Source organism: Leptodactylus fuscus, chromosome 4 (assembly GCF_031893055.1).
Source record: "Leptodactylus fuscus isolate aLepFus1 chromosome 4, aLepFus1.hap2, whole genome shotgun sequence".
NCBI lineage: Eukaryota > Metazoa > Chordata > Amphibia > Anura > Leptodactylidae > Leptodactylus > Leptodactylus fuscus.
This window is the reverse complement of record NC_134268.1, coordinates 30,391,140-30,404,891: the sequence shown is the minus strand read 5'-3', so window position 1 is coordinate 30,404,891 and position 13,752 is coordinate 30,391,140. Positions and strand designations below refer to the sequence as shown.

Here is a 13,752-nt window from a genome sequence, read left to right as displayed (position 1 = left end):
ACTAGAGGCTGTTATCTCTGCAAAAGGAGGATCTACTAAATATTAATGTCACTTTTCTGTTGAGGTGCCCATATTTTTGCACCGGTCAAATTTTGGTTTAATGCATATTGCACATTTTCTGTTAGTACAATAAACCTCATTTCAATCCTGAAATATTACTGTGTCCATCAGTTATTAGATATATCAAACTGAAATGGCTGTTGCAAACACCAAAATATTTAGAACTAAAAATGATTAAGATTAATAGGGGTGCCCAAACTTTTTCATAGGACTGTATCTATACATCCCATGCTTAACCAAGATGCACGGCCGTCTCTTGTGTTTCTGAAGAAGGTTAGAAGATTCTTGGTATTGAAAGTCAACCAACACACAGTCTCCCATCCACCTAACCTAGGATAAGAGTCTATATCCATAGAATGGCTTATATGTACCCATGGAAGCCCAAAATATCCATTCGGACAGGCATAGGGATAGACATGTCTTTAAGAATACCATAAAGTACACAGTCCAGGCATATTAATGTGACCAGCGCCTACTTTTGACGTCAACGTTAAATAACCAATGGCAGAAGGCACGTGTCATCAGCCATCTGGGCATACTCATCATTGTCGAAGGCACGATGGATCAACACAAGTATGCATCTATCCTTGCGGACCATGTTCACCCCTACATGTGAAATGTTTGTCCTCAGGATGATGGCATCTACCAGCAGGACAATGTGACGTGTCATAAAGCTCGCAGTGTACGTGCGTGGTTCGAGGAGCACCAGGATGAGTTTACCGTACTCCCTTGGTCAGCAAATTCCCCGGACTTGATCCCAATTGAGAATCTGTAGGACCACCTTGATCAGGTTGTTCGCCATGGATGCTCAACTGCGTAACCTAGCGCAGCTGACCACGGCACTGGAGTCGGCATGGCTCAACATCCCAGTGATCATCATCACAACATCCCCTCTCTTCCTGCACCTCTCGTAGCGGTCCGCTCTGCCAAAGAGGGTGATTCTGGATTCTGACAGGTGGTCACATTAATGGGACTGGACTGTGTATATCTACAGCAGAAGCCATTCAGTCCTTGAGGTCGACAACTACCAACTATCTATAGCGTCAAGGTCCTACTCCAGAATGCAAACAGATGTAGGTTAGACATTGGTTTCAATTAATTAGAATATCAGAATCTCTTTGAAGTCCACAGAATTGGAGATCATTTACCTCTCCCCCCCCCCCCCCAAGTGTCTTCCACCTTCTTCAAGATGTTGTATTTCCTGTAACATATCATTTTTGTTTCTTGATGATAGGTGGTAGGAGGCAAAATGTCGGAGTCTGGTCATCTCTGTGCGTATATCACCAAAGTGAAGAAAGGGAGCCTGGCGGACACTGTTGGAAGACTACGGCCAGGTATTTCTATCTGTTAAACCTTGGTGGCTATGCTATAGGTAAATGTACAGGGTGGGATTAAAAATAATCCTATCAAGTGATTTTTGCTGTCCTGTTGGAGGTCAGGAGACTGAATGGACACCACATGGACCCCATTTTAGTCTATGGGGTCTGTGGGTTTCCCAGGTATCCGCTTTTTAATGCATATAGGTTTCCGGACTTATGGGGCCTTATCCAGCTTCCAAAAACTATCTAGACATACATCCACATCAGAGCTAAGTCCTCGCTGTTCCCTTGTGCACCATTTGCTTGCATCGCTGTTATTTCCATGCATTGAAGGGGTAGATAAAGTACATTTCCAGTTTTCGTCAGCTAGCTCTCACTCTTTGTGTAGCCTGTTCTTCTCCACTTTCCCCTCTAATGAAATCACAGGTAGTAAATCTCTGCCAAATACGAGGTCATGTGCTGTCAGGATATTTGGTTTGCTGGCTGAACTGCTCACAGTGAGGGGTAGTGAGCTTGCAAACGAATCATCACTGCTGAGGTCAATGATCTGAAACTTAAGTCAGATACACAGTGCTGAATTTAAGCAGGATATACAGTATATTAGAAAGTTTTGTATTGATGCATCTTGTTATTTGGCCCATATTTAAGCCATGCCCACTTAGGGGTAGGATGTGCCACATTTACACTAGAGACTAGCCATGTGCCAATATGTAATTTGAGAAATTTCACAGGTGTTTGCTCCATTTGGTACCTGGGATGTCACACGTACTGAGCTTTATGTCGGAGCCCTGGGTTTGGGGAGACAAAAGCCAATGTGAGACATTTTGCAACTGTGTTGCCGAATCTTTCCTCCCTCCGGCAGTCAATGTCACCATGACCTTCACCTGCAGAAGGTGTGAAGGAGATCATTCTCTCCATTGTGTCGCCACCATGTCCAAACATTGCACGCCCATGTCCTACCATTGGCAGCAGGACACAGCTTCATCCTGTTCAGGGTCAGGTCACCGAAGAGCCATTCACGTCATTATTACCCTCTCAAGAGATCCACGACGTTCAGAGTTGAGGGTTAGAGCGTGCATTTGTCAGTCTGAATAAATCACTTTATCGCCCCTTTCCGCAGTCATGTCATTTTCCAACACTGAGCAGTTTGGATCTGCGGGAATGATTTATGTTGCTAATTTCCTTTACAATTCTTACTGTAAGGTGTATCCGAGCTTATCTGAGCCGTCCTAGCACCGCCGCTTCTGAAGTCGTAATTTGCTGTATCTGAGGACGTTTCAATAAAGACAGAATGATTTCATTTGTATTTATAGCAAAATGCCTAAATATAGCGTCTTCGTGTCTCACCTGATCATTAATGGTTAAGGTTAATTAGGGTAACGCCATTACTGAGCACCAGGTGTTAAGCACTCGAGATGCGGCTCTGGATTAACCCTTTACAGTACAATAGAGATGAGCGAGTACTATTCGGATCAGCCGATCCGAACAGCACACTCGCATAGAAATGAATGGACGTAGCCGGCACGCGGGGGGTTAAGCGGCCGGCCGCCGTCAAAGCGGAAGTACCAGGTGCATCCATTCATTTCTATGGAGCGTGCTGTTCGGATCGGCTGATCCCAACAGTACTCGCTCATCTCTACAGTACAACACTAGCGGTCTGACATTCCATAATAGTGATATCGGCACCCATAGTCCCATGAGGTTAGCGGCATTGAAAGAGACTATTTACGGTAAAATGATGTTCTTGCGTAAAACATGGGAATATTACCAGAATAAAAAAAAATGTCAGCTGTCTTTCAAAAACAGTGCCACACTTGTTCACAGGTTGAAGTTGGTATTGCAGCTTCATCCCATTAAATTAATAAAAAGGTGTATATTCCAGACACAGCCCTTAGGCAAGTGTGATTCTGTAAAAGAAAGCAGACGTGTTTTTTTAATTTAATTAAATTTTTTGTTAAATCTCATATAACTACTTTAGCAGCTCACTCCTCTGCAGTGCCTAAAGAGCCCTCCACCTTAAACATACAGGAATGTACAAATGTTTTGGAAAAGTTGCTGCACAGTAACCTCTGGTTCACATCTGCGTTGGGTAATCCGTTTGGGGAGCCCGCATGGGGACCCCTCAAACAGAATACCAAACACATTGACAAGCGGTGAGCAGTGAAAGCAAATGCACCCCATAGACTGTAATGGGGTCTGTGTGCTTTCCGCTCGCTGCCTGCACAAGTCATATGGACAGGAAAGTAGATCACAAAGTACTTTTTTGTTTGCATGTTCCATGCGGGCACCGCGCAGAAAGCACATGCAGATGTGAACCAGGCATTACTGGCTTTCTCTGTGTTGTTTCTGCTCTTATATTAGTGTCTGCACCTGCTTCCTCTTCCCAATCCTTGTGTCTATATATCTGTAAGTTTGTGTATTTAGTCCCATTTTGGCTTTACAGTAATTGAGCCCCATGTAGGCTCAGTGGTTAGCATAGTTACCCTGCCTTACCCATGTGGCTCAGTGGATAACACTTTCCCTGCATTACTCATGTGGCTCAGTGGTCAGCACTGTTACCCTGCATTACCCATGGTGGCTCAATGGTCAGCACTGTTACCCTGCTTTACACATGTGGCTCAGTGGTCAGCACTGTTACCCTGCATTACTCATGTGGCTCAGTGGTCAGCACTGTTACCCTGCATTACACATGTGGCTCAGTGGTCAACACTGTTACCCTGCATTACACATGTGGCTCAGTGGTCAGCACTGTTACCCTGCATTACATATGTGGCTCAGTGGTCAGCACTGTTACCCTGCATTACACATGTGGCTCAGTGGTCAGCACTGTTACCCTGCATTACCCATGGTAGCTCAGTGGTCAGCACTGTTACCCTGCATTACTCATGTAGGCTCAGTGGTTAGCATAGTTAATCTGCCTTACCCATGTGACTCAGTGGTCAGCACTGTTACCCTGCATTACCCATGTGGCTCAGTGGTCAGCACTGTTACCCTGCATTACCCATGTGGCTCAGTGGTCAGCACTGTTACCCTGCATTACCCATGTGGCTCAGTGGTCAGCACTGTTACCCTGCATTACCCATGTGGCTCAGTGGTCAGCACTGTTACCCTGCATTACCCATGTGGCTCAGTGGTCAGCACTGTTACCCTGCATTACCCATGTGGCTCAGTGGTCAGCACTGTTACCCTGCATTACCCATGTGGCTCAGTGGTCAGCACTGTTACCCTGCATTACCCATGTGGCTCAGTGGTCAGCACTGTTACCCTGCATTACCTATGGTGGCTCAGTGGTCAGCACTGTTTGCCTGCATTACCCATGTGGCTCAGTGGTCAGCACTGTTACCCTGCATTACCCATGTGGCTCAGTGGTCAGCACTGTTACCCTGCATTACCTATGGTGGCTCAGTGGTCAGCACTGTTTGCCTGCATTACCCATGTGGCTCAGTGGTCAGCACTGTTACCCTGCATTACTCATGTGGCTCAGTGGTCAGCACTGTTTCCCAGCATTACTGGGGTCCTGGACTTGAATCTAACCAACACTATATATGCATGGAGTTTGGAGGTCCCCCTTCCCTCCAGACTCCATTTTCTTCCCACACGCCAATGAAATACCGTACAGTACATTAAGTTAATCTGAAACTTAGATTATGAGCCCCAATGGGGACAGGAACAATCTCTGTACAACACTGTGTAATACGTTAATGTCATATGACCTTTATATAATCATTTCTCTTTAGGCGACGAAGTTTTGGAATGGAATGGGCGGATTTTACAAGGCGCCACATTCGAAGAAGTTTACAATATAATTCTGGAGTCCAAACCTGAGGCACAAGTAGAATTAGTGGTCTCCAGACCGATAGGGTAAGTAAGTGTTAACGTCATTGCTTTGTGTCTAGGGCAGAAACATCATGCGGTAATTGTAAGAAAGTAAGAATAATTCTTCTATCTTGATTATCTGTAGTGAATATTTTGTAAATTTTGTCAGTCGAAAGACTGAAGACACATTTACATTATGCTCACATCTACATCAGAGTTTCCGTTTTTAGGAAAAATAGCCCATCTTATGACAGACCGTACTGGATCCCATAGGTCCAATGGGGTTACATAAGGTGTCTGTTATATGTTACTGGGAGCCTATCTTTTAAACACATTTTTTTCTCCCTAACACATCGGAATAGCCTTAAGAAGGGCTATTTGTCTCCTACCTTTCCTTGTCTTCTCCGCGCTGCCATTTGCCTGCAATCCTGGTTTTTCTCGGTATGCAAATGAGCTCTCTCGCAGCACTGGGGGAGGGCCATAGTGTTCAAACAGCACTGGGGCGTCCCCAATGCTGCCAGAGAACTCTCCAGCGCCGCCTCCATCTTCTTCTGCAGCTAGGTCTTCACCGCGTCTTCTTCCAGTGGTGTCTTCTAACTTCTAGGCCTCTAGCCTAGAGCAAAGCTGACTGCGCATGCCCGCCGGCCATGAGAAAATGGCCGCTGGCAATATTGTGGAAGTATCCATTTTTCTTGTGGCCGTGGGCATGCGCAGTCAGCTTTGCCCGAGGCCTAGAAGTTAGAAGACACCACCAGAAGAAGATGCGGTAAAGACCTCGCTGCAGAAGAAGATGGAGATGGTGCTGGAGAGTTCTCTGGCAGTATTGGGGACGCCCCCATTGCTGTTTGAGCGCTGTGGCCCGCCCCCAGTGCTGCGAGAGAGCTCATTTGCATACCGAGAAAAACCAGGATTGCAGGCAAATGGCGGTGTGGAGAAGACAAGGAAAGGTAGGAGACAAATAGCCTTTCTTAAGGCTATTCCGACGTGTTAGGGAGAAAAAAATGTGTTTAAAAGATAGGATCCTTTTAACGTGATAAAGGTGTCTGTAAGGGTCCATTCACGCAGAGTTTTTGGCCGTGGATTTTGACGCTGAATCAGCGTCAGAATCACGTGAAAAAAACGCCTCCCCATAGAGTTCTATGGATTCCTCTCGTTTCATTTTTCCACTCACGGAATTTTTCCGCTAATAGAAAAAAAGCTTCCTTCAGGCGGATTCTGCCTGCAAAAACCAACACAGTCAATGGAAGGCGGGAAATCCACATTGCGGATTTGGGTGTGGAATCCGCAAAAACCATGTGGAAAAAACACTAGCGTTTTTTTCAAGGTCCATACACTGTGCTGGAGGAATAAAACAAAAACCAAAAATGGCTCCAAAAACTGCTTCAGAAAACAATTTCCTAATTCCTTGCCAAAACCCTCACCAAAAACTCAGTGTGAATGGACCAAGATCCATTCACACGGAGTAAAATGGCGCTTTATTTGGCGCTGAATTTTCCACGCTGAAAATAAAAAGCCTCCCATTGACCTCAATTGGTGCCGCTAGCTTTTTTTTCTACTAGCAAAAATTCCGCTAGTGGAAAAAAAAACCTAGTGGAACCCATTGAAATCAATGGGAGGCTTTTTTTTCAGCGTGGAAAATTCAGCGCCAAATAAAGCGCCATTTTACTCTATGTGAATGGATCCTTCATGTGTTTTCCCGGGATTTCTGCTGGACATGGAGTGGACACATAGAGACTGACACAGATGTGAGTGTAGCCTAACAGGAGTATTCCCATCTTATGGGGGGGTACCACCCTATTGTTGTCCTGTAGCCCAGTTGATCCTTGGCAAGATAGGACATCTCACTTCTTTTTTCCACTACTAGCTAGCAGAAAAAAGAAGCGAGCGGCTCCCGATTGAAGTCAATGGGAGCCGTTTTGGCAGGCGAATTTTGAGGCGGATTCCACGTCAAAATCCGCTGCCAAAAAACTCTGTGTTAACTAGCCCTTATAGTAGCACTGTGGCTACCTAGTGAATAGGCTGTCTGCAGTGATGGGGCATCAGCACCTCCCTTCTCAGGATCAGTGGGGGGCCCAGAGGTCAGACCCTCACCAATCATAAAATGATGGCATAACAAATGTGTAAAAATAAAACATTATCATTGTGTAACTTTCCGTTTCAGAGATATCCCCAGGATACCTGATAGCACACATGCCCCCCAGGATTCCAGTAAGTTGTCTCATGTATTTCATTGCATTGTGTGTGGTTATTGCAGCCATCTTGTCATATAAGATCTCATAAGATCTTCCTGATGTCTTGGGAGGTGATCCAGTCCTATAACTGGCTCTGTTTATGGGGTTACTACAGCTTTTTTACTAAAATTTACTGAAAATACATTCATGGTCATTATTGTTGTGTGTAAAATAAGAAAAATACATTGGACCATATGGTGTTTTCATGTAAATGAAGAGCAGGCCAGATATATGCATATTGGGGTAAAGGGGAATTTCAGTTTCTCATTGAAAAGTTCATTTCGATCTCTGTATTTTTTCCCTATAAATATAAGGTTCTAGTTCCTTTGAATCTCAGAAAATGGATCGTCCCTCCATATCCGTTACGTCCCCCATGAGCCCTGGAATGTTGCGTGATGTTCCCCAGTTCCTGTCTGGACAACTCTCAGTATGTACAATAGTCACTTTCCTTTAAGCTTTGCCGTGTACTTTTCTTGGTTTCATAGTGCTGTGATCATTGGCAATTGAGACACAATCCGGCCCGGGCCATCTCTGCTTTTCATAATATACGACATACTAGACTAGCCATTACTATAGGGGGATCCGCTCACATGACTTCTTGTTAACAGTGTGGTATTACTACTATTTTACTATCATTTATTGTCTATATCATCTATGGAAACCACCACGGTCACCTATTGTAGGAAGGGGCAACATATTATACACTGAATAAAGGAAACAATATCATCTTCTGTAGAGTCTTGGTCAACTCAGTTGGGGTTTGGTGCCTGAAAGATATGCTACCTAACAATAGAGCAAAGGGGCTGCATTCCAGACTAACCCCCATTACGATGGACAGAAGGGCCCCCCCTAATTAACCTTTACATTGCCATTGGGTGAGCTTCCCCACACTTCCCGGAGAGGGGACCACTGGGCACCGGACCAAGCAGGGCTGTGCCCACTCTTCCCAAGAGTCCATAGTCGCTCCATGTTCTGCCACTTAAAGGGAGTGTGTCACCAAAAGACAGCGTATCACACCAGCCCCACAGATAGATCAAAAAGTGTTTTCTCCTTGTGAATTGGTGCCACTGTGTTCTCTGAGAGTTCTCTGGTTTTGCTTTTATGCAAAAGAAGTAAGCGGCATCGTCCTCATTGCTGCAGAGCCGATTTACATACTGACAAAAATGGCGATATCTCCGCAACGGAGGCTCCGATTCGCAAGGGGGGAAACATTGTTTGATTCAGGTGACCCTAAACTATCTATCTTCGAGTTGGGTTGATAGGCTGTAACTTAGTGACAGACTCCCTTTAGTGTATTTACAGGGGTGTTGCTATAGGGGTAGCAGTCATTACCAGGTCCTGGACCCAGAGGGGGCTTCATAGGTCCCTTTGCCCCATAAGCTATACCATTATTCTCAATAGCATAAGGTAGGTAGTGGCCTCATAACAGATTTTGTACTGGGGCCCAGGAGCTTCAAGCTAGGCCTCTGATTTTTTACATTCTTTAGAGTTACCTTTTCCCACTTGATGCACACCTAATTTACAGCCAGATCCTATGTAATGGCAGCGACATGACAGTAAGTAAAGTTTGCCATGACTAACTTATTGGTCCCAACTGGGCATTAGGGGCATAACTGGTGGTTCCTGGTGGAACATCGGGGCCATGGTATGTGCCATCAAGCCACTCTACAAGACCAGAATCTTGGCTGCGTGTGATAGGAAGTTTGGCTATGACTCTGGGACAACCATCATGGATCCAGGACCAGTATAGTCCTTGGATTCATATTTACTGTATCTACAGTCCTAACCCAAGACAATGTACACTCACCAGCCACTTTATTAGGTACACCATGCTAGTAACGGGTTGGACCCCCTTTTGCCTTCAGAACTGCCTCAATTCTTCGTGGCATAGATTCAACAAGGTGCTGGAAGCATTCCTCAGAGATTTTGGTCCATATTGACATGATGGCATCACACAGTTGCCGCAGATTTGTCGGCTGCACATCCATGATGCGAATCTCCCGTTCCACCACATCCCAAAGATGCTCTATTGGATTGAGATCTGGTGACTGTGGAGGCCATTGGAGTACAGTGAACTCATTGTCATGTTCAAGAAACCAGTCTGAGATGATTCCAGCTTTATGACATGGCATTGCATTATCCTGCTGAAAGTAGCCATCAGATGTTGGGTACATTGTGGTCATAAAGGGATGGACATGGTCAGCAACAATACTCAGGTAGGCTTTGGCGTTGCAACGATGCTCAATTGGTACCAAGGGGCCCAAAGAGTGCCAAGAAAATATTCCCCACACCATGACACCACCACCACCAGCCTGAACCGTTGATACAAGGCAGGATGGATCCATGCTTTCATGTTGTTGATGCCAAATTCTGACCCTACCATCCGAATGTCGCAGCAGAAATCGAGACTCATCAGACCAGGCAACGTTTTTCCAATCTTCAATTGTCCAATTTCGATGAGCTTGTGCAAATTGTAGCCTCAGTTTCCTGTTCTTAGCTGAAAGGAGTGGCACCCGGTGTGGTCTTCTGCTGCTGTAGCCCATCTGCCTCAAAGTTCGACGTACTGTGCGTTCAGAGATGCTCTTCTGGCTGCCTTGGTTGTAACGGGTGGCTATTTGAGTCACTGTTGCCTTTCTATCAGCTCAAACCAGTCTGGCCATTCTCCTCTGACCTCTGGCATCAACAACGCATTTCCGCCCACAGAACTGCCGCTCACTGGATGTTTTTTCTTTTTCGGACCATTCTCTGTAAACCCTAGATATGGTTGTGCGTGAAAATCCCAGTAGATCAGCAGTTTCTGAAATACTCAGACCAGCCCTTTTGGCACCAACAACCATGCCACGTTCAAAGGCACTCAAATCACCTTTCTTCCCCATACTGATGCTCGGTTTGAACTGCAGGAGATTGTCTTGACCATGTCTACATGCCTAAATGCACTGAGTTGCCGCCATGTGATTGGCTGATTAGAAATTAAGTGTTAACGAGCAGTTGGACAGGTGTACCTAATAAAGTGGCCGGTGAGTGTATAACCCCTTCCTTGTAGTATTTGCTTTATCCTTGACTATGTGTAGATGCTTCTGGTGAAGTCAGGAGGGGGCTTCATTATATAGTGTTTGCTTAGTGTACATTTATTATTTCCTAGCTTTCCACCCACGGGCTGTTAGTGCATTGCTTCCTCCTAGGGGCCTGTAATGGAGTGAGATTAGGAAATGTTATATGCCTGCATAAACCCGGCTTCTTTGGCTTTCTTGTTAATTGCAGCAGTTTATCACTTATAATCATTACATTGAAGACATGACTACATTTATGGGGAACTCCTGGGCCCCCGGGGGTGGGGGAGGAGATCTTATTCAAGGTTATATAGATACTTCCACGCATGGATACGTAAGCATGGAATTCTACTTTAATAATATGCTCGAAAAATGAAGCCATACCCTAGTAGGGGTGCCATGTTTAAAGGGAGACGGAAAGAGTTAAGTGGAGAGCTCAGCTGGTTGTATCAGCCTTGTAGGCATTGAATAAAGGGGCAGCATGCCTATTGGATCACTGACAATGGTTGTGAGTGAGGAGAGATTGGAGACACAAGACGTCCATACTATTGGCCAATGTGGGCTCCAACTGTGGGGCCGCCATTGATCAGACATTTATTGCTTCTCCTATGGATAGGTAATGAATGTCTAGTGTGGCACAATCTTTAGAATTGGGAATTTCCATTTATCCTCATAATTTGTCTTAGGCTAAGTTCACATCTGCGGCTCCGTCACAAGAACCACTGAAAGTTTGGACCCATGCGTAGATGTGAACTCAGCCTTAAACTCTTTATAAGTGGAGGCCATTCGTCTGTCAGCATGATGATGGTTCCCCTAACCTTGAATTTCCAATGCAAGAACCACATGAAAAATATAAAAATCCAAAATAAAAATATATCTTATAATAAATAACTAAAAATACAAAATACAGTGCAAGACCTTGTCCAGGTTACTTCACAGAGTTCTTCACTGCTAATACTTCATTGACAGTCCCACCACTTCATTGAGACCAACCTGAAGACCTCAGACATTTGTTTTTTCTTTCCGAGGTGCATTAACTGGGGACAGGTCTTGTAGGTTTATCTGCGGGATGTCTAGTACTGTATATAGTAATGTAAGATAGCATGGTATAGGTAAGATGTAATACAAAACATCTGCCGTGTCAAGACAACATTGAGGAAAAAAAAGTCACTGACGTCACTCAACACCAAATGTTATCCGTATATCTGTAATAATAAATCTATGTGCACATCGATGCTGAATTCATAGTGTATAGATGTGTCATTAAATCTCACTATATTTATATAAAACATTGCGCCATCCTGCAACTTGCCACTATAATGTAGCTCCAAACATTGCATTTTAATAGATCACCACAACCCCTGTGTAGTCTCTAAATTTTGTCCCCATATTTGACATGACTTTTTCGTAAAGGAAAACAGGGTTCAGGATAGTCTCCGTAGGTCGGTTTTCGTCTTCTTTTGTACATTGTCCTTCTGTGCATATCTGTTGACCACATAAATTCACATCACGTAATACAACAGGACCAAACCAGGTTCTCTGTGACATGTAGAGGTATACGGCCATAAACATACACACATAATACTGCCATACTGGTTCTAAACAATACCAAACAGGGCCCACATAATGCTGCCATGCCGTACCTATATAATAGCCCTATTCAGTACATTGGATCAATAAACTGGTACTATTGGCACCCATACCATGGAGGAATGGTGACTGCAAGGGTACGTGTACAGGATTAGGATTGCGTGCAGATTTTCTGCGTGAAAAACAATGTGAAAAATCAGCACCGTAATCCGTGAGAAATTCTATCTCTTACCCATGTTAGGCGGGTTTTTTTTCTTTGTGGAAATTGACCCATGGTGCAGATTTTACAACCTGCAGCAGGCCAATTTATTACTTTTTCAGGGGTAAATAAAAAAAATAATAATCATTTTTTATAGTTACTATAATGTGGCAAAATCGTGTGTATATATGAAAGTCCATGCCATTTGGTGCAGATTTCCCACATAAATTTCTGTGCACATATACATGCGGATTATATGGTGGTGGCACTACTGGGCGCCATGCTGTATGGTACGGTTATTTGTACAGCATAGTAGTGTAAGGATTATTTATAGACAAGTACAGTACACAAGCAACAATACACAACTCAGACAAACACAAGGCAAAGAACAGGACAGCAGCCGACACTATGCAATACATCATACCTAGGACTACCACAATAGCATTGTGTTGCCATATGACTATGTATACTTGTTAGGTGTTTGACAACTTATGTTATGTGTTAATGTTTTACTTCCGTGCAGATTTCTAATCATCTGTCTGATACAAATGGTCACTGAGTAATTTAGGCTATTTGCTATAAGTTGCAATGCAGACAGTCACCTATATGTACTAAAGGAAATATTAGGATCGGTCCACACACCGCTCTTGCATTGGTTACTGCCTTCTTTATGGGAACGACTAGGAGCAGATCGCTCAGCGAGGAGTTGTGAAGCTTTCCTGGTCTCGGACAGTTCTTTGTGAGCCGAAGCCAGGAGCAGTCTCAAAAGAAATGGGGAATAAAAAGGAAAGAATTAGACATCTCCAGACTGTAGGCCGGACACTTTTGGATTTTTGCTAAAAAAAATCTGAATCTCAAAGTGCAACAAAAATGTGCATGTACTATACTGTATACTACTATACTATATGTACAGTACATGTACTATATATATATTAATGTGCCACTGATTTACTACCGAAAGTTCTGCTTCTGTCCCATTTATCTGAATAGTTTTCAATCTCATTCAGGCACATTATATACTATATTTATTATTATTATTATTATTATTATTATTATTATTATTATATGCTATATTATAATGTCTTTCTTGCAATAGATAGATAGATACAGAATACATAGCTACAGTTCTTTTAAATTGACTTATATTCAGGTTATAAAGTCTAGACTTATTTACGTATAGTGACACATGTCAGACACAATGCTCCTAGGCTTTCAGAGTACTATGATACTGTGATGGGGCATGTCATGAAGAGCACAGACGTAGTAGGGCACTTATAAATCTATAGGTCCCATACTGCAGTACCTATTACTCAGCTATATGGAGACCTATGGATGTGACCAGACTCAACTACTTTAGTTACTGGTGTAATTTCCCATTAAACCAGTTCAGTATAAGGGTAAGCTCACACGGAGTTTTTTGGTTCGGAACCTGAGACAGAGGCCACCTCAGGTTCAGATCCAAAAGCTGGGTCACCGCGACTGAAAGC

At 43.9% G+C, this 13,752-nt stretch overlaps 1 protein-coding gene across 41 annotated transcripts in view; it reads left to right on the top strand.

Moving 5' to 3' along the window:
• The window catches only part of RIMS2 (regulating synaptic membrane exocytosis 2), a 478,194-nt gene that overhangs the window by 271,205 nt on the left and 193,237 nt on the right, over nucleotides 1-13,752 (top strand). For all 41 annotated transcript variants that reach the window (XM_075270181.1, XM_075270178.1, XM_075270180.1 and 38 more), the window contains 4 exons: nucleotides 1,295-1,394; nucleotides 5,117-5,240; nucleotides 7,357-7,403; nucleotides 7,741-7,853. In XM_075270181.1, coding sequence (XP_075126282.1) covers nucleotides 1,295-1,394; nucleotides 5,117-5,240; nucleotides 7,357-7,403; nucleotides 7,741-7,853 — 384 coding nt within the window. The remainder of the gene's footprint in view (nucleotides 1-1,294; nucleotides 1,395-5,116; nucleotides 5,241-7,356; nucleotides 7,404-7,740; nucleotides 7,854-13,752) is intronic.